Source organism: Stegostoma tigrinum, chromosome 15 (assembly GCF_030684315.1).
Source record: "Stegostoma tigrinum isolate sSteTig4 chromosome 15, sSteTig4.hap1, whole genome shotgun sequence".
In the NCBI taxonomy this organism is placed as follows: Eukaryota; Metazoa; Chordata; class Chondrichthyes; order Orectolobiformes; family Stegostomatidae; genus Stegostoma; species Stegostoma tigrinum.
Genome location: NC_081368.1, coordinates 48,080,950 through 48,101,369, shown reverse-complemented (window position 1 = coordinate 48,101,369; position 20,420 = coordinate 48,080,950). Strand labels below are relative to the sequence as shown.

General features: G+C 41.2%; 1 protein-coding gene across 1 annotated transcript in view; it reads right to left on the bottom strand.

Moving 5' to 3' along the window:
- LOC125458669 (ecto-NOX disulfide-thiol exchanger 2-like) overlaps nucleotides 1-20,420 on the bottom strand; it is a 173,736-nt gene that overhangs the window by 77,279 nt on the left and 76,037 nt on the right. Inside the window, exon 3 of the mRNA XM_048544111.2 lies at nucleotides 18,074-18,217. Coding sequence (XP_048400068.1) covers nucleotides 18,074-18,217 — 144 coding nt within the window. The remainder of the gene's footprint in view (nucleotides 1-18,073; nucleotides 18,218-20,420) is intronic.

Here is a 20,420-nt window from a genome sequence, read left to right as displayed (position 1 = left end):
CAGAACACCTATATTATAATGGCACTCCACAACTGCACCTTCCAGTCGCAAACCTTTTCAACTCCCTCTCCCATTCTTCAGACAACATGTCCATCCTTGGCCCTCTGCAGTGCCACTATGATGCCACTCACAGGTTTCAGGAACAGCGACTCATATTCCGCTCGGGAACCCTGAAGCCCAAATGGTATCAATGTGGACTTCACAAGCTCCAAAATCTCCCCTTCCCTTCCCTTCCCACATCCCAAAACCAGCCCAGCTCGACCCGCCTCCCTAACCTGTCCTTCCTTCCACCTACCCCCTTCTCCCACCACATGCCGCATCCCCATTTCCTACCTACTAACCTCATCGTGCCCTCTTGACCTGTCCGTTCTCTGGACTGACCTATCTCCTCCCTAACTCCCCACCTACACTCACCTTTACTGGCTCCATCCCCACCTCTTTGACCTGTGTGTCTCTTCTCCACCTATCTTCTCCTCTATCCATCTTCTATCTGCCTCCCCCTCTCACCCTATTTATTTCAGAACCCCTTTCCCCTCCCTCATTTCTGAAGGGTCTCGGGCTGAAACTTCAGCCTTCCTGCTCCTCTGATGCTGTGTTCATCCAGCTCTACACCTTGCTATCTCAGATTCTCCAGCGTCTGGAGTTCCTACCATCTCGCACAGAAATATTCTATTTGAGCAAAATGAAACATTTATTTAAAATAAGGATGGTGAAAACTGTGACACTGGAAGTCAACAACTCAGTGCCATGTTCTGGCATAAAGTGAGTAAGTTTCAATGAAGGTGATCATTGGAGCCATTGTAACCATTGTACCCGGTGTGGTTTCCTCTACATTGGGGAAACCAAGCGGAGGCTTGGGGACTGCTTTGCAGAACACCTCCGCTCGGTTCACAATAAACAACTGCACCTCCCAGTTGCGAACCATTTCCACTCCCCCCTTCCATTCTTCAGACGACATGTGCATCATGGGCCTCCAGCAGTGCCACAAGGATGCCACTCAAAGGTTGCAGGAACAGCAACTCATATTCCGCTTGGGGACCCTGCAGTCCAATGGTATCAATGTGGACTTCACCAGCCTCAAAATCTCCCCTTCCCTCACCGCATCCCAAAACCAGCCCAGTTCGTCCCCTCCCCCCACTGCATCACACAACCAGCCCAGCCTGTCTCTGCCTCCCTAACCTGTTCTTCCTCTCACCCATCCCTTCCTCCCACCTCAAGCCGCACCTCCATTTCCTACCTGCTCACCTCATCCCACCTCCTTGACCTGTCCGTCTTCCCTGGAATGACCTATCCCCTCCCTACCTCCCCACCTATACTCTCCTCTCCACCTATCTTCTTTTCTCTCCATCTTTGGTCCACCTCCCCCTGTTTCCCTACTTATTCCAGAACCCTCTCCGATGAAGGGTCTAGGCCCGAAACATCGGCTTTTGTGCTCCTGAGATGCTGCTTGGCCTGCTGTGTTCATCCAGCTCCACACTTTGTTATCTTGGATTCTCCAGCATCTGCAGTTCCCATTATCTCTGGGTATAAGAGAGATGTTGGATGACTTAAAAAAATGAAAAATGTTTTCTTAATGTTATAATGAAGACAGAACAAGAGGATCAAATGAAAATGATACGCTGTTAGTGCTTCTGAAACATTATGAGCTTCACAGGCCAATGTAAAGTTATGTTGGGTAGCAGTCCAAAAGTGAAACGCTAGAAGGTAAAGTTGATGCTCTGTTACAAAACAATGTTTCGTCGAAGAGGACAAAATAGTCTGACTGTCGAAATGTTATTGCATGATTAAACATCCAGACTTTCAGATATTTGACACTGTGTGAAAGACACTCATCTCAGCAGGAGCAAGTTGACAGCTCAGACTAATAACTCTCTAGTGTTTTAGAAGAGATTTAGTGTTTTGCAGGCCACAGTGACTGACAAACAGAACATGGCACACAGTCTCCAATTGTATAACAAAAATAGGCTGTTGGCTTCACAAGACTGCTCTGCTATTTGACAGGATTAGGATGAACTGAAATTCCTCAAGTCCACTTTCCTGCATTTCCCTGTAATTCTGCATTCTCCTACGGATCAGGAATTCGCCTTAAAATATACATGACAACCCTGCTCCCACAGTTCTCTATGGCAATGAGTTCCAAAAACACTTAGCCCTCAGAAGAAATTCCTCCTTATCACAGCTTAAATTGGCATCCCTTTATTCTGAGACTATGCTCTCTGGTTCCAGACTCGCCAATGAGGGGAAACATCCTCAGCATTTACTGTTTCAAGTCTCTTAAGAATCCTACATGTTTCAGTAGGATCATCTTTCATTGTTCTAAATTCCAACGCATGGAGTCCCAAACTGTCTGCCTTTGCTCATAAGACAACCCCACCCTATCAGCAGTCATTCTAGTGAGCCTTCTCTGAGCTACCTCCAATTAAATCTTTTCTTGGATGAAGGAATGAAAATTGCTCACAGTTAAGGTCAAGTCGCCATATTCTAGATATGGTCTCACTAACACGTTGTACAATTGCAGTCCCTACTCTTTAACTTCAGTCCCCTTTAAATAACTATTAGGTTATTAATCTATACATTATTAGAAACCAATACCTAACATTATTATGAATGGGTATCAGTAGTACAATAGAGTTGAAACACTTAGAAATAGGATGCCGTACCGAAAACTTGCCAAGACTGTTGAAACACATATGAATATTAATTTTTAAATGCTAATTTATGGAAAAAGTCGAGACTGTGAAACTGCCCGAGGACTTGATCTAAGGATTACAGGAATATAATGTATGTATCTCTTTCCATGAAATGGGGAGGCAATGGCCTAGTGGTATTATCACTGGACTGTTAACCTAGAGACCCACTTAATGTCCTGGGGGCCTGGGTTCAAATCCCACAATGACAGATGGTGGAATTTGAATTTAAGAAATATCTGGAATTACGAGTCTAATGATGACCATGAATCCAGTGTTGACTGTCAGGAAAAACCCATCTGGTTCATGAATGTCCTTTAGGGAAGGAAACTGCCACCCTTAACTGGTCTGGCCTACAGATCCATAGCAATGTGGTTGACTCTTAACCGCCCTCTGGGCAGTTAGGGATGGGCAGTAAATGCTGACTGGCCAGTGACACCCTCATACCATCAATGAATAAAGAACAAAAATCTCCAGTGATTACAATACTAACCAACTCATTCTCTCCTCATAGGTCAGTCCTGTCAGCCTGGAATCAATCTGTCAAACCTTCACCAGACGCCCTCTGTGGCAACAGCATCCTCCCTCACATAGAGACTAACACTGTACACCTTCCCGGTGTCACCTCACCAATGCCTTGTATAACCACAGCAAGACATTTTGCTCCTGATACCATTTACAGACCTGCAACCTATCTTGTGTTGAAGTTTATACATTGGCAATGCCATTTCCTTCATTCCTTTGAGGTATTTATCAGGCAGCAACGTTTCTCTAACAATATTCATTTCTACTATCTGTGGCAAGGGTGTCAAGTCAACACTTCACCTAATCTATTTCTACTGTGGAGTCCTCTTGAGTTTCCAGTTTTTATTACTAATATCATGTCTCAATGTGCAAAATCCACTGCAAGGCAATGGGACGATAAAGAACAGGCCATATAATTGCATTGACTATTTGATAGGTTGGTGAAGGTTAAAGTAAATTGATGTCTCTCAGTAGTCATTATTTTCCCTAAGTGAAAAAGTGCATTTTCAAGATAAAAAAAATGTATGCTGCGAAGTCAACCCAGAAATATCGTGTGAAACCATTTTAATTTGTGCCAACAAATTCAAACAACTTACAAAAACAACTCAAATCCTTGCAGGTGAGCGTATGGATGAAGGAAGAAATCATCTGTCTTTTATCTGTGTTATTTGCTATATTGTACATGCATTCCAGGATGCCCAGGGAAAGTAACAATGCAATCGATAAAGCCATGTATTGCTTTAAATTTTCCCTATTTCCATTGCAAAATAGTCTTTACAGCATTAACGGCAACACTGAATCAATAGATGCTTCCAAATTATTTTTATAACTTAAACAACAGGGTGCAGGGAAACTCTGAATATACAAAATAAACAACAGCCCATCTGCAATTCAAATGGTACTAATCCCATCACCTTTATATTGCCTCAGAGATAGTAGGAACTGCCGATGCTGGAGAATCTGAGATAAGACAGTGTGAAGCTGGATGAACATAGCAGGCCAAGCAGCATCAGAGGAGCAGGAAAGGTTGACGTTTCGGGTCCAGACCCTTCTTCAGATTGCCTCTATATTATATAGCCTCCTTTATATTGCCCCAGATTTTGCACTAAGATTAATGCTGAAGCCAATGCTCAGTGTTGTTAAGGAGTAAATCAGACAGCAACCTCCAGAACTTAGACAAGTTCAACTTCAAAGCTGGAAATCAGATGCTACCTGATTTGCCCAGTTCCTCCACAAGATGTGTTTTAAGACCAAGGACTGATCGTTCGTCCCCGTGGGCTTACACCACCATTCAAGAGGATCCTGGCTGATCCAACATTCCTCAGATCCACTTTCCTGCCTTTTAACCATAATTCTTGATTCCTCCACTGATCAATAATCTATTTCAGCCTTAAGTGTACACAAGGATTCTGCCCAAAACTCTGTGACAAGGAGCTCCAAAGACTCTCAAACCTCAGAATAATTATACAGGCATATCAATGAGGGACTTAACAGGAAGGTACATGCAGACGGAGGCGGTACTGTATTTATTGGAGAGAAACTCATAATTGCAGCTAAGAAAGTTGGAGCATGCCCCTTTAAATGTAAACAAGATTCTAACAGTATGGCAAGTCTCAATTTCCATCAATTAATCTAGCATTGAAAATTTGGTTTTAAATATACAGTATAGAACATAGAACATAGAACAGTACAGCACAGAACAGGCCCTTCAGCCCACAATGTTGTGCTGACCATTGATCCTCATGTATGCACCCTCAAATTTCTGTGACCATATGCATGTCCAGCAGTCTCTTAAATGACCCCAATGACCTTGCTTCCACAACTGCTGCTGGCAACGCATTCCATGCTCTCACAACTCTCTGTGTAAAGAACCCGCCTCTGACATCCCCTCTATACTTTCCACCAACCAGCTTAAAACTATGACCCCTCGTGCTAGCCATTTCTGCCCTGGGAAATAGTCTCTGGCTATCAACTCTATCTATGCCTCTCATTATCTTGTATACCTCAATTAGGTCCCCTCTCCTCCTCCTTTTCTCCAAGGAAAAGAGACCAAGCTCAGTCAACCTCTCTTCATAAGATAAGCCCTCCAGTCCAGGCAGCATCCTGGTAAACCTCCTCTGAACCCTCTCCAAAGCATCCACATCTTTCCTATAATACGGCGACCAGAACTGGACGCAGTATTCCAAGTGCGGTCTAACCAAAGCTTGAGAGATCTGCAACAAGATCTCACGACTCTTAAACTCAATCCCCCTGTTAATGAAAGCCAAAACACCAAACGTTGCTGCCTGATAAATACCTCTTATATGCTTTCTTAACAACCCTGTCCACTTGGGTGGCCATTTTAAGGGATCTATGTATCTGCACACCAAGATCCCTCTGTTCCTCCACACTGCCAAGTATATATGCCACTTTCCTTGCCTAATTACTTATTCTAGCTTACATCTCCCATTTTAGACTGTGTACCTCAGTTAGGGAATGGTGGTTTTCTGGTATGGTTCTGTTTTTATATATAACTTTGATTTTGATGCATGGGGAGAAATATAGGAACAAGCACTCTTTCTATCATCCTACTGACTGATCTGCCTCTCAAATTTATTTACTTGCTTTCATTCCAGAACCTTCGAGATATTTACCTAACCAAAGGATATATCAGTTTCTATTCTAAAAATTTAAACTGATCCAGAATCCATAGATTTCTGGAAGCAGCATTACTAATTTTCACAAAGGTAGGCTTCACCACCTCATTCTTCCGAGTGGGTTTATTCCCACACTGGCTAAGGTCACTGCGAAGGCTCTGCTTTCTCAAAATTGAGGCATGGTGACCCTCAGGTCAAATTCAGCCCCAGTCAACTCCCTCTAAAATGAGACAGCAGCCCCGTGGTCCTCGTGGATTCTGGCAATTTTACTTATCTATTTAATCATTTTAAAATGTATAATCGCTTCTCCCCTTTTACCAGCACTGTTATCCTTGATATCCCCCAAGTACCTACGCCTAAACACCACCTACTAATTTAAAAGTATTTATAAAAATTCTAACCTGAACAGCCATTGGGAGATCTTTTTGTATTTCATTTTCTTTGAATGCTTTTCATAATTTACCCACTCTGCTTGGCTTCTAAGTTACTATATTTGTGAATTTTAATTTGGAAGGATAGACCTCTGGGGAATCCAGATATACAAAAATATTGCAAACCATCGTTTTTTTTAATCTTAAAAATACATATCGTAAGAGTATTGGAGTAATAAGAAGCACAATTTTGCATACTTGTTTGATAATTTTCACATTGATCCTAATGCCCAAATACCAGTAATATATCAGTGTATTTATTGGCCATAAAGTGGTAAAAATGCAAACTGACATGAATATGGCTCAAAGGATCTTTGGAGCTGGAGGAACACAGCAAGCCAGGCAGCATCACAGGAGTAGGAAAGTTGATGTTCTGGGTCGAGACCCTTCTTCAAAAAAAAATCAAGTTTCTCACTCCTCTGATGTTGCCTGACACGCTGTGTTCCTCCAGTTCCACACTGTGTTATCTCTGACTCCAGCATCGGCAGTACTTACTAACTCTTTGAAACTCATGTTGTCATTTTTCACTTTATACCTTGGCTGTTCTTAATCTCATGCAAAAATAAAAATGTTGATCTCAGGAAAACGTCAACAAAATTAAAAGCAAAGCCTGTGCTTGCTTTTGCTAAAACTGTCCTAACATCAACAACCTACATTAGTCTACTGGCATTGATTTTCTTAGCTGTTTGAACTATCCAGGTCATTAGAAACAGCAGTCAATTGCATATTCCTAGAGATCAAGAAAGTGTCAGCAGCTCAGCATTCATAGATTGCTATTTCAACCACAGACAGCCCTGTAGTGAATGTTGTTCTATTCCTGCTGGTTTCAATATTACCTAGAATGTTTGTACTTTCCAACGAGATAAATCAGCACTTCCATCCACAGAGATCATTAGTGAATCAAGCTGAATTTTCAATAAAGGGCAGAATAAATAACATTATACATCAACAATCTGGATGAGGGGCTGAGGGTGTTGTTGCAAAGTTGGAGATGGCACAAAGGGACAGATAATATTGAGGAAGTGGGGAGGCTGCAGAAGCACTTGGACAGCCTAGCAGAGTGGGCCAACAACTTGCAGTTGGAATACAAATGTCGCAAAGTGTGAGGTTATGCACTTTGGGGAAAGGCTTCGGAAATCTGAAGCACAAAGAAATTTGGGAGTTTTATTCAGGATTTTCTTAAGGCTAACATGCAGGTTCAGTTGGCAGTAAGGGGAGGAAAATGAAGTTTTGAGAGGGTTAGGATACAAGAACAGGGATGCACTGAGGCAGTATAAGGCTCTGGTCAGCCTGCATTCAAAATACTGAGAGTAGTTTTGGGCCCTGTAACAAAGGAAGTATGTGGTATCATTGGAGAGACCCAAAGGAAGTCTACATGATTTATCTTGGCAATGAAGCACATATCTTCTGAGGAGCAGTTGAGGTCTCTGGGTCTATTCTCAATAGAGTTTTGGCAAGGTGGGGGTGCTCTCATCGAACCTTATTGAGTACTGAGAAGCCTGGATAAAATGGATGAGGAGATGATGTTTCGACTAGTAGGGCAGATTAGAACCTGAGGGCACAGCCTTACAGTGACGCTATGACCATTGAGAGCCGAGATGGGGAGGAATCTTTTCAGCCAGGCAATAGTGAATCTGCAGAACTCATTGCCACAGGAGACTGCAGAGGCCGTGTCACTGACTGCACTTAAGACAGAAATTAGTAAGGAGAATCAAATGTTAAGGGGAGAAGGCAGGAGAATGGGGTTGAGAAACAGGTCAGCAATGATTGAGTGGTGAAGCAGACTCAAGGAACCAAATGGCCCAATCATCGAATCTAAAGCATTATCTAATGGCTTAAATGCTGAAGATGGTCAGGTACAAGACATAAAACTAAAACAATTGACAACCTCCGTTGATAAAATTCCATTAAATGTAAAAACAAAATTTTGTGTTCATATGAATTATCTTTGAACCACTAGAGGACCTCCGGTGGGTTAAGTCTGATCTGGAGCTTTGTATAAAACAAAAGCAGTTTCGCATATGGATTTATCAGAAAGGTCTTGGGCAGTCGGGGGAAGAATTGTTTAGGATCTGTAAACTCTGAGAAGGGGTTTGCAGGACTGTGACCCGCTTGGTTGTCAACAGCATTTTGAATGGGCATCAGGATCTGGAGAGAAAATTCTGTCATAAATGGGGAAGATTCTGGGATCTAGGATCAATGGACAAAGGATTTTGGTATATGACTGACAGCATTGCAGAGTTGGTTTCAGGGTCTCCATGAATTCTTTAAATTGGAATTGGAGAGTTTGAGTGAGGAGTAACCTGGGATTATATTTTATGGCTGATGAAATAAAAACCAATACCAAATTTTCAGATTTTGTGATGATTAATTGTATCCAGAGGACATTGACTCATTTAATTTCCAAAGACTGTGGGCCATCAGAAATAATGGGGTCAGCCCACAATCATGATTTTAAATCTAGCAGGTAACCAACAGCCTTATTTAATAGGGCAAGAAAATTAGAAAGCAAATTGTCAGCTTTTCAACTGCAAATTAGCAGGAACCATCTATCATGCAACAAATCTGTTTCTTCCTGCTGTGGAGAACCCTAAGTGAAAGTCAACAAGCAAAAAAAGTTTCAAAACATGTACCAACAGATTCTTCCCTGCTGCTTTCAGACATCTGAATGGACCTCTCATATTACAGTTGATTTTCTCTGCATCTTTTCTGTGGCTATAACACTATTTTCTACATTCTGTTCTATTGCTGTGATGTACTTGTGTAAGGTATGATTTCCCTGGATAGCACACAAAACAATGTTTACTACTCTATCTCGGTATATGCGACAATAATAAACCAAATCAAAACAAAAAACAGTGCATTGTTTCATGGGTCAAGGTTCTGTGCCATTGGTCTGGTAATGGAATGTTGCAATTTTTATTACTCTTGTGTTTTGCATTTGTTAATTAAATGGAATTTAACATTTTTACTGGAAATTTTATGTCTTGTGTTTACTTAATTAAATTTGTAGATTATATCAATGCTATACGGTTTTATAAAGCAAATCATTCTTTCGGTACCTGAACACTGAATGAACAAAAGACTCATATCATGACCAATGTATATGAGGCAGCTACAAGAATGACCTTAAATAAAAGGTCACATTTGTGCACTGGATTGCTTACCTAACCTGCGTGACGAGTATGAGAAGGTCCTAAAAATTCATGGTGAATGATGTCTAAGGTTTCCCACTCAGTGGTTCCCAATCTCAGCTAGGGCAGCAGTAAAGATAAAGATAAAACAGTTGCAAATTTGATCTGCAGAAGACACACAGGAAATATTTTCTTACAGCCAATGTGAGAGAGTCACGTGGGTAGAGGCCTGGAAACATGTTAGTGGTCAAACTGTTGGTCAAAGAACATGCAAAGAGGAGAGATACAGAACGTTAAAAAGGAAAACTAAAGAATGATGTCTTTTTTCGTAACATTATCTATGACTGAAGAGGAACAGGGTGTCCAATTTACTGCACAAAACTAAAAGAAAATCATCTTCGTTACAAAGCTCCTTCGTTATTTATTCTGTCTTTTGACAGGAAGATGATGATTTACTGGTAGCAGAATGGTCATATATTTTACAAAATGGCAGTGCTCCTAACTTTCACAACAGGAGTGACAAAGCTGACACTAGCCAAACCTTCCAGCAGCATTGTTCCATTTGTTCAATCTAGGCTTGAACAAATTGGTTGAATAAAAATAGTAACAATGAGGAGCAGATGGTGTATGTCAGCAAGACTTAGTTCTGCTGCCAACATTCTACCACGTATTGTTAAATTGTCAGCCAATTTTTAGAACGGAAGACTTGCCATTAATAGCGCTCAATTTGTCTCACTTAACATGAGCTTGTGTTGATACTGATCAGCAGGAAGGAGAATAGGCAATCATGCTTAGCCAGTCTCCCACAGGTTAAATAATTGCTAGAAGCTCAAAAGGTTTAGTTTAAAGTTCCAGCAACATGTTTCCCTAAATTATATCCACATGAAAAAGCTAATAAACAGAAAATAGGCATAAAGCAGAAAATTCTCAAATGCTACCTTTAGCAGAAAAAGAGAGAAAAACAGGGTCTGTGCTAGAAAAAGGATGGGTGCAGACCACATCTCTGAAGGAAGAACAGGCTTGGGTTTCATAAGAAAAGGGCAGGGGTGTGGGGGATTGGTGAAGTGGAGAAGTGAAAATCAGAGACAGTTTGCACAACATATGGAAACTGTTTTGCAGGTTTTCCTATGAGTTTCCCCATTCCTGATATAGTCTATGAAGTTAGAATACATAAAGATGTTTTTAGGTTTCCCTGTTTTATGAGCTACCTACAGTGTGTGAATATGGACTAAGAGAAAGCCCTGTTCTCTGCTCTAGATCTTGACACCATTATGTACTTCACTATGTAAGGACAGTAACTTGGTGGGATACATCTGTATTAAAACTGGAATTCCAAACATGATTTGAAGTCCCAGGTTGTTTATTCTTCCAATTCTGCTCCTCTACGTATAACTGGAAGCTTTGTTCCAAGCCCATACCTCCCTTTGTTTGGATTAGCCTGGTCAAAGTAGCTGAACTGTAAGAATCATAAGAACGTAAGAAATAGGAGGCATAGGAGTAGGTCATTTGACCAGTCGAGACCGGCCCACTGTTCAATAATACCATGGCCGACCTGCTCCAGGTCTCAACTCCCCTTTCATACCGGCTCCTCAAAGACTTCAAATTCCATAACATTCAAAAATTTACCTCCTTCTCTAAGTTATTTCAGTGATCCAACTTCCGCAGGTCTCTAGGGTAGAGAATTTTAGGCCTTTCTGCAATCTAACGTGTGAAGGTCAAATTTTTTTCTGTGTTTAATTTTCATCAGTGGCCCACTACACTGTAACTTTGACCCATAATTCGTAATTCCCCACTTGTACAAATAGCTTCTCAACATCTACCCAACTTCCCAAGAATGGAGCCACTCCAAGGATCCGTGCATGGAAGTTACCGTCACAAACAGACCTAAAAATATTGACTGGAATGCTGGTCAAGTCCCCTCAGAATCTAGTAGGGCCACCTACCAATGAGACCTGTCTAATATTCTTCTAAATTACTTAAGCCAGCCATTCTTGATAAAAAATCGACCTCTTCATCCCAGCAATCAGTCGAATGAAGCTTTTATGAACTACCTCTATTGCCAGCATGTTCTTTCTTAAATACAGGGACCACAACTGTACACAATACCCCAGGTGTGGCTTTACCAATGCCATGTACAGTTACAACAAAACTTCCTTATTTTTTAACTCTAACTGCCTGGCAATGAAGGCTAAAACTCCATTTGCCTTCTTAAATACTTGCTGTATCTACATGCTAACTTTTCATGTTTAATGCACAAAAGCACCCAGATCCATCTGTGGTGCACCTTTTTTGGGAGTCCCTCTCCATTTAAATAATTGTCTGACGTATCATTCTGCCATCAAATTGTATGACCTTACACTTTTCTACATTAAGTTCCTTTTGTCACATTTTTGCCCATTCACTCAACCTATGTCCCCTTATGGATTCCTTAGGCCTTCACCATAATATGTCTCCCACTATGTTTGTATCATCTGCAAATGTGGATATGTTACACTCTGCTCTCCAAGTCATTAATACAGGTAGTAAATAATTAAGGCCCTTGGAGTGAGCATTGAAACATTTCACTGGTTACATATTTCCAACATGGAAAAGACCATGACTGTATTTTGTATGTTAACAAAATCTAAGTCCATGCGAACATATAAGCCTCCAATATTGTGGCTCCAATTTTGTGCAACAACTTTGCATATGGCACCTTATCAAATACCTTCTAGAAATCAAAATACACTACATTTATCAGTTTCCCCTTATGAACTCTGTTGTTTATATCTTCAAAGAATTATAGCAAATTTGTCAAACATCAGAGAGGGTATCACAGCTACAGAAGCTTCCATTGTCGAGGAAGATCTGCCTACTGAGTCAGTATGGGTGGAAATTAGGAACAGCAAGGGAGCAGTCACCTCGTTAGGGGTTTACTACAGGCCCCCCAATAGCAGCAGGGAGATTGAAGAAAGCATAGGTCGACAGATTTTGGAAAAGTGTGGTTGTTGTAATGGGTGACTTTAACTTTCCTAATATTGATCGGAACCTGCTTCGAGCAGAAGATTTGAATGGAGCTGTATTTGTAAGGTGTGTTCAGGAGGGTTTCCTAACGCAGTACGTTGACAGGCCGACGAGGGGAGAGGCCATTCTAGACTTGGTGCTCGGAAACGAGCCGGGGCAGGTATCAGATCTTGTGGTGGGAGAGCATTTTGGTGATAGTGACCATAACTGCCTCACATTCTACATAGCGATGGAGAAGGAGAGGATTAGGCAAAATGGGAGGATATTTAATTGGGGAAGAGCAAACTATGATGCGATTAGACACGAGTTAGGAAGCATGGACTGGGAGCAATTGTTCCATGGTAAGGGAACTATAGACATGTGGAGACTGCTTAAGGAACAGTTGTTGCGAGTGATGAGTAAATATGTCCCTCTGAGACAGGCAAGAAGGGGTAAGATAGAAGAACCTTGGATGACGAGAGCGGTGGAGCTTCTTGTGAAAAGGAAGAAGGTAGCTTACATAAGGTGGAGGAAGCGAGGGTCAAGTTCAGCTAGAGGGGATTACTCGCAGGCAAGGAAGGAGCTCAAAAAAGGTCTGAGGAGAGCCAGGAGGGGGCACGAGAAAGGCTTGGCAGAAGGAATCAGGGAAAACACAAAGGCATTTTACACTTATGTGAGGAATAAGAGAATGGTCAAAGAAAGAGTAGGGCCGATCAGGGATAGCATAGGGAACTTGTGTGTGGAGTCTGAGGAGGTAGGGGAAGCCCTTAATGAGTTTTTTGCTTCTGTCTTTACGAAAGAAGCGAACTTTGTAGTGAATGAAACCTTTGAAGAGCAGGTGTGCATGCTGGAATGGATTGAGACAGAGGAAGCTGACGTGCTGAAAATTTTGTCAAACATTAAGACTGACAAGTCGCCAGGCCCGGACCAGATTTGTCCTCAGCTGCTTTGGGAAGCGAGAAATGAAATTGCTTCGCCACTTGTGAAGATCTTTGCATCCTCTCTCTCCACTGGAGTCGTACCTGAGGACTGGAGAGAGGCAAATGTAATTCCTCTCTTCAAGAAAGGAAATAGGGAAATCCCCGGCAATTACAGACCAGTAAGTCTCACGTCTGTCGTCTGCAAGGTGTTAGAAAGGATTCCGAGGGATAGGATTTATGACCATCTGGAGGAGCATGGCTTGATCAAATACAGTCAACACGGCTTTGAGAGGGGCAGGTCATGCCTCACAAACCTTAGAGTTTTTTGAGGATGTGACTAGAAAAGTTGATGAGGGTCGAGCTGTGGATGTGGTGTATATGGACTTCAGTAAGGCATTTGATCAGGTTCCCCATGGTAGGCTCATTCAGAAGGTCAGGAGGAATGGGATACAGGGGAACTTAGCTGCTTGGATACAGAATTGGCTGGCCAACAGAAGACAGCGAGTAGTAGTAGAAGGAAAATATTCTGCCTGGAAGTCAGTGGTGAGTGGGGTTCCACAGGGCTCTGTCCTTGGGCCTCTACTGTTTGTAATTTTTATTAACGACTTGGATGAGGGGATTGAAGGATGGGTCAGCAAGTTTGCAGACGACACAAAGGTCGGAGGTGTCGTTGACAGTATAGAGGGCTGTTGTAGGCTGCAGCGGGACATTGACAGGATGCAGAGATGGGCTGAGAGGTGGCAGATGGAGTTCAACCTGGATAAATGCGAGGTGATGCATTTTGGAAGGTCGAATTTGAAAGCTGAGTACAGGATTAAGGATAGGATTCTTGGCAGTGTGGAGGAACAGAGGGATCTTGGTGTGCAGATACATAGATCCCTTAAAATGGCCACCCAAGTGGACAGGGTTGTTAAGAAAGCATATGGTGTTTTGGCTTTCATTAACAGGGGGATTGAGTTTAAGAGTCGTGAGATCTTGTTGCAGATCTCTCAAGCTTTGGTTAGACCGCACTTGGAATACTGCGTCCAGTTCTGGTCGCCGTATTATAGGAAAGATGTGGATGCTTTGGAGAGGGTTCAGAGGAGGTTTACCAGGATGCTGCCTGGACTGGAGGGCTTATCTTATGAAGAGAGGTTGACTGAGCTTGGTCTCTTTTCATTGGAGAAAAGGAGGAGGAGAGGGGACCTAATTGAGGTATACAAGATAATGAGAGGCATAGATAGAGTTGATAGCCAGAGACTATTTCCCAGGGCAGAAATGGCTAGCACGAGGGGTCATAGTTTTAAGCTGGTTGGTGGAAAGTATAGAGGGGATGTCAGAGGCGGGTTCTTTACACAGAGAGTTGTGAGAGCATGGAATGCGTTGCCAGCAGCAGTTGTGGAAGCAAGGTCATTGGGGTCATTTAAGAGACTGCTGGACATGCATATGGTCACAGAAATTTGAGGGTGCATACATGAGAATCAATGGTCGGCACAACATTGTGGGCTGAAGGGCCTGTTCTGTGCTGTACTGTTCTATGTTCTATCATTTATCTTTCACAAAACAATTTGATACTGCTTGATTGTCTTAAATTTTCCTTAATACTCATTCCCCCCGCCCCCCCCCGCCACCGCCGCCCCCCAATAATGGCCTCGAGTGCCTATGGCATGTATTAGGTTAATTACCTTGTTCTTTCCTGCTTTCTTTCTGTCAGTCTTGAACAGCAGCACTACATTAGCAGTTTTCCAACCGCTGGAACTCTCTCGGAATACCCTAAGTTCTGTAATATTATGAGCCAGGCCTCTATCATCTCTACAGCCACTTCCTTTGAACGCAGGCCAATAGGACCTGGCTAACTGTCTGCCTTTAGTCAAATTAGTTTGTCAAATACTTTATCTGTCATGACAGATACAGTTACAAGATTGTTCCTCCCATTAGCACCTTACGTATCTGTTATCTTTAAAATGTTTATAGCACCCTTTACTCTGAAGACTGATGGAAAAATGGCAATAAAATTGCCTGCCATATCCCTTTTCCTCGTTATTAATTCCTCCGCTGCTTCCTCCACAAGTACAACATTTACTTTAGCTACTCTTTTTCAGATGGAAGCACTTGCAATTTGTGTAATTACTATCATAATCAATTTTCTTTGTTTTTTGCCACGTGATGCTTCCTAAAAAAAAAAAATTCCAATCTTCTGTCCAACCAGTTTTCCCCATTTTGTATGGCTTGGTCATTGATTGAATTCTGTCCTTGAATTGCCACTTAACCACAGGTACTCAACTTTCTCAGTGGAGCCTCTTTTCTAACCTGAATAAATTTCTGCTGAGTGTTGTGGAATATTTGCTTAAATGCCTGCCACTGTGCTCACTGATTTTTTTCCTTTGATATTATCCCCAGCCCGTTTTGAACAACTCTTCCTCCATACCCGAGTTTGCCCTCATTTTTACATTGAGGGTACCAGTTTGAGGCCCGAATTAGTCGCTTTCAAACTGAATTTGAAATTCTACTATTTTGTAACCACTCACCCCTACAGGTTTCTTAGCTACGAGATGTCTTATTACTCCTACCACACTACACATTTCCAGTTCTAAAATAGCCTGTTCCAGAGTACATTGTGCAATACATTGCTCTAAGAAATCATCCCTGATGCATTTTACGAATTTGTCTTCCACATTACATTTGTCCATCTGGTTTGTTTAGTTAATATGCAGATTAAAGTCACCCATGACAGTTAAATGCTTCCACTATTTCCAAATTCACACTTTGTCCTGCAGTGAGACAACTCTTTGGTAGCCTACAGATGACTCTCACCTCTGATTTCTTTCCTTTGCCATTCCTTATTTTCATCAAAACTGCTTCCACAACATGATCTATTTTACCTATGTCACTACACAGTGCAGGGAGATACCTTCTTTTATTAACAAAGCTGCTCCACCTTCTTTTCCTTTTAGCCTATTCTTCTGGAATGCTGAATGCTCTTGAATAATGAGTCCCGGTCTTGATTACTTTGTTTTTATTTTACTTGTGGGACCTGGGCATTGTTCGCTGGCCAGCATATATTGTTTTGTCCCTTGTTGTCATCAACAAGGTGGTGCTAAGCTGCATCTTGAACTGCTGCAGTCCATGTGCTATAAATAGACTCAATGCCCATAATTGCACCAACATCTCCATAATTGTTGTCAAGTTATGTAGATTGATTTCTAACTGTGCCATTAACTTATCTATCTTGTTGAAACTGCTAAGTGTACTCTGATAAAAACAGTCAAGTGTTCGACCATTTAACCATTATTAATTACTCTGATTCAGATTTGTGTATATTTTCTCCCCTTCACTATTGCTCTTTGGTTTCTTTATTTTTTTAAGCTTCTCTTTAATTGAGCCACCCTCCTCTGCCTTTCTTCCTTCCCTAACCGCCAGCTTTCTTCTTCCCCAGTATTGGTGCCAGTACTCCATGAACTGAAAACCATTTCTCCCTTTAAGACACATCCTTTAATCCTCCCTTCCTCCTTTAAGACACACATTTATCTCTTTAATCTTATTCACCCCATTCCAATTTGCACATGGCTTCGGTAGTAATCTGGAAACTTGTGGTTCTGCTTTTTAAATTCAGCTGTAAGAGGCCCATAACCTCTCAGCAAATTATCTTTTCTATTCCTACCTACATTGTTGATAACTACCTGGACAACAACAACTGGATCCTTCTTCTCTTACTCCAAGCTCCACTCCTACCCAGAAGAAATACTCTGCGCCTTGGCACTAGGTAGGCAATACATCCTTCAGGACTCTTTGTCTTTGCTCCAGAGAACAGTATCTGTCGTAAGTACAGAGAAGTGCTGTATGGCTTTACTGCTGAAATTGGTCCAGGACAACATTTCTCCCCAAACCAATTAACACTGGATATAAATTTTTAGAAGTTATTTTGATCCTTTGGCAGCTCATTTTCGAAAACTTCTGTTTTTTTATTCGCTAATGCAAATTTGGTGACTCAAAACAAGGCCTTAAATACTAACCGTCTTGAACTTCGGTTTTGCCTTACTCGAGTACAACACCACAGATCATCAACAGGATTTGTATATAATTTAACACCAACTATAAATGCTTAGTTTTTCAGTCTGAGTAAGGTATCTATATTCTTATGTGCACACTTGTCATTCATTGCAATGCATACTAGAAATGAACATTCAGATTATTAACTATAGCTAAAATCTATTTCCAAACTCATCCATTTTTAAAACCATATTAAAAAAGTATGTACAGTTGCATACTGTTTCTAATTATATTCCTACTATTAGGCTGAAATTGTTTCACCTGATGAGAAGAGATTAAGGAAATGCTAAAACTGCATATTGTCTTATTACCTGCTTTTGAACAACATGTTAAATCACAGCTGTGCCATTCAATTCAGATACTATTCCAAATTTGGGAGAGCTTTCAATGCCCCAGCCAGCATTACTATCTCAACCATTAACATCATAAGAAAAACACATTATGTGGGCATTGGGCCACTATTTCAGACATCTTGCTGTGCATGAAAAATCCGTTGCACTTGGCTACTAAACAATGACTTCAGTTTGAAAACAATCCCTAGGTTGTAAAGTAAGTTTGCAAATTATGTTAATATATTCAGGTATATAGGGGAAAGTTCGTTTCTTCCCGCATACATAATCTTTGCTATTGATTTAAAGCAATAATAGTACATCAAGACAATTTGATGGTCTGTACACTTTCTACAGTACTTGAGATTAAGCTGGAACTGGAAGCATTTCTGCCTCTTACCTGCAGATATATTATTTCGTTTCCTTTTCTTGACTGGTTCATTAGAGAGAGGGATAGAACATTCTGTCACCAATGGGCCATTTGGATCATTAAACTGCAGCGGCTCATCATTGTTTGAAGGGTCGAAGGACTGCTGGTTAAGTCCTTTGAAAGCCAAAGAATAAAGACAGAACATTAGTCTCTGCAGACAAACCAAGATGTGATTGACCAATGATAAAACAGGCATAACTGAGCTATAATCAAGTCATAAGGCAGTATACTTATCGAATTATTCAACTCAGGGGAAAGTAATTAAGCCCAGAAAGCTTTGTCAGCCTGTTGAAAACGGTCAGTAGTTTGTTCACAAAAAGACTGGACAGATTCACCTAGTGTTCCTCCAACTAGTGCTTGAAATATTGGTTTTAACAAATACTTTTCAACATTCTCCGTTCATCACTACTCTTAAAATTCAAGAAAATGTTACGAGTTGAGAACCATGTTTGTGGACAACTTCTTCATTTGGCGTGGCAAACTTGTTTCAACCAGAATACAGGTGAGATTCTCTAATTTGTTACAGTTCAGATAGAAAACTGTTAAGCTCCTGAGTGATGAGGGATAAACTGATTTCCCTTCATGATCCACACCTTTTCCTAGTTGCAAAAAGGTTAGTTTAAAACCTTTCCTTGTGGACCCCTATCTCCCAGAACCTGTGTTTTAAAATGAGCTAATTTAACCAGAAACAAACACATAGAATGCTGGAGAAACTCAGCAGGTCTGGTAGTATCTATGGAGGGGAAAAGAGTGTGAACGTTTTGAGTCAGTAATGACTTCTTCAGAATTGAAAAGGTGCTGGACCATTTTAGACAGAGATGGAGGAACAGCAAGGGAGCAGATAGCAGAGGGAGCCAGTGTAAAAGATAAAAGGGTTGTTCGTGGTGGTGAAAACAGAAAAGAGATGTGAAATGGGTGCGATTTATGGCATGAAAATGTGATGGAATAGGTCCATTTTAACCAGGCTTTCTTGAATTAACAATGTGTGATTTATCAGATACTACACACAAGAAAAATTCTAACACAACCATCAAACAAATTAGAAAAGTCAAATCCAAAAGGACAAAACATTTATAAAATATATATATATGGGCCATATGTTTTGAGACTGATAGTAAAGGAAAAAGCCAAGGATCCAGGGATGTTTGGCTAATTGGATCACAAATTGATTGAGTGGCAGGAAGAAGAGAGTGATGATCGCGGGGCAATTTTTGTGACTGGAAACCTGTGTCCAATGGGGTTCTGTAGGGACCAGTATTGGGTTCTTTGCTACTTTAGGGAAAATAAATGACTTGGATTTAAATGTAGGCAGGTTTAACAATAAGTCGGAGGATAACATGAAAATTATTGAAGTTGTAAACAATGCGAAGGACAGCCTAAGGAGGATATAGATGGGCTGGTCAGATGGGCTAAGCAGTAGCAAATGGAATTCAATCTGGCTAAGTGTGAGGTGATCCACTTAGATATGACAAACAAGGCAAGGCAGTACATGACGACTGGTAAGATCCTGGGAAACACGGAGGATCAGGAGCTTCATGTGCATGTCCACAGGTCCCTTAAGGGTGTGAGACAGAAAGATGAAGTGATTCAGGCGGCATACGATATATGCATCTTCATTAGCCAAATCACAGGGTTTAAGAAAAGATGGAATTATATAAAATGTCAGTTAAGCGACAACTAGAATATTGCTTGCAGTTCGGGAAAACCACATTATACAAAGGACTGGAGACTGTGCAGAGGGGGATTTACCACTCCAATAGAAATTCTTCCATGATACTTCACAACCTTCATAATCCCGGCAATGCCCCATGGGGGCAAAGGCGATAGGCACATGGAACATCAGTTCCATCCAGCCCATTGGCAGCAGCAGTTTCAGATGGCTCACCACTACCTTACAACAGCAATCATGGATAGGTAATAAATGGGCCTTTACCAGCAACCTATGAATGCATTTTTAAAAAATCCTTAATGTGCAAATTTAACGAAATTAGCATTAGCACGGATAGTAAAACAATAAACTGATTACGAACTAAGGTGATGAATACTTCTCTGAAGACCTTTATCATTCAACTATAGTGAAACAGTGAAGTTTCACAGCAAAGTAAAAACAGCATGTCATTTGACATTTCTCTTTTATCTCAGAAAAAATGCTGTTGAATTAACTTCTTATTCCAGTGATGGCTGAAGTGCCTGCAGGCAGAGGAAAACAAAGCATTTCTTTATGCAACATACTTCTAATTATTGGGCTCCAATTCATCAAGTTTCTTCAATGCATCAGCAGTGAGATTTCTGTCACTCACGTCATTACAATCATCTG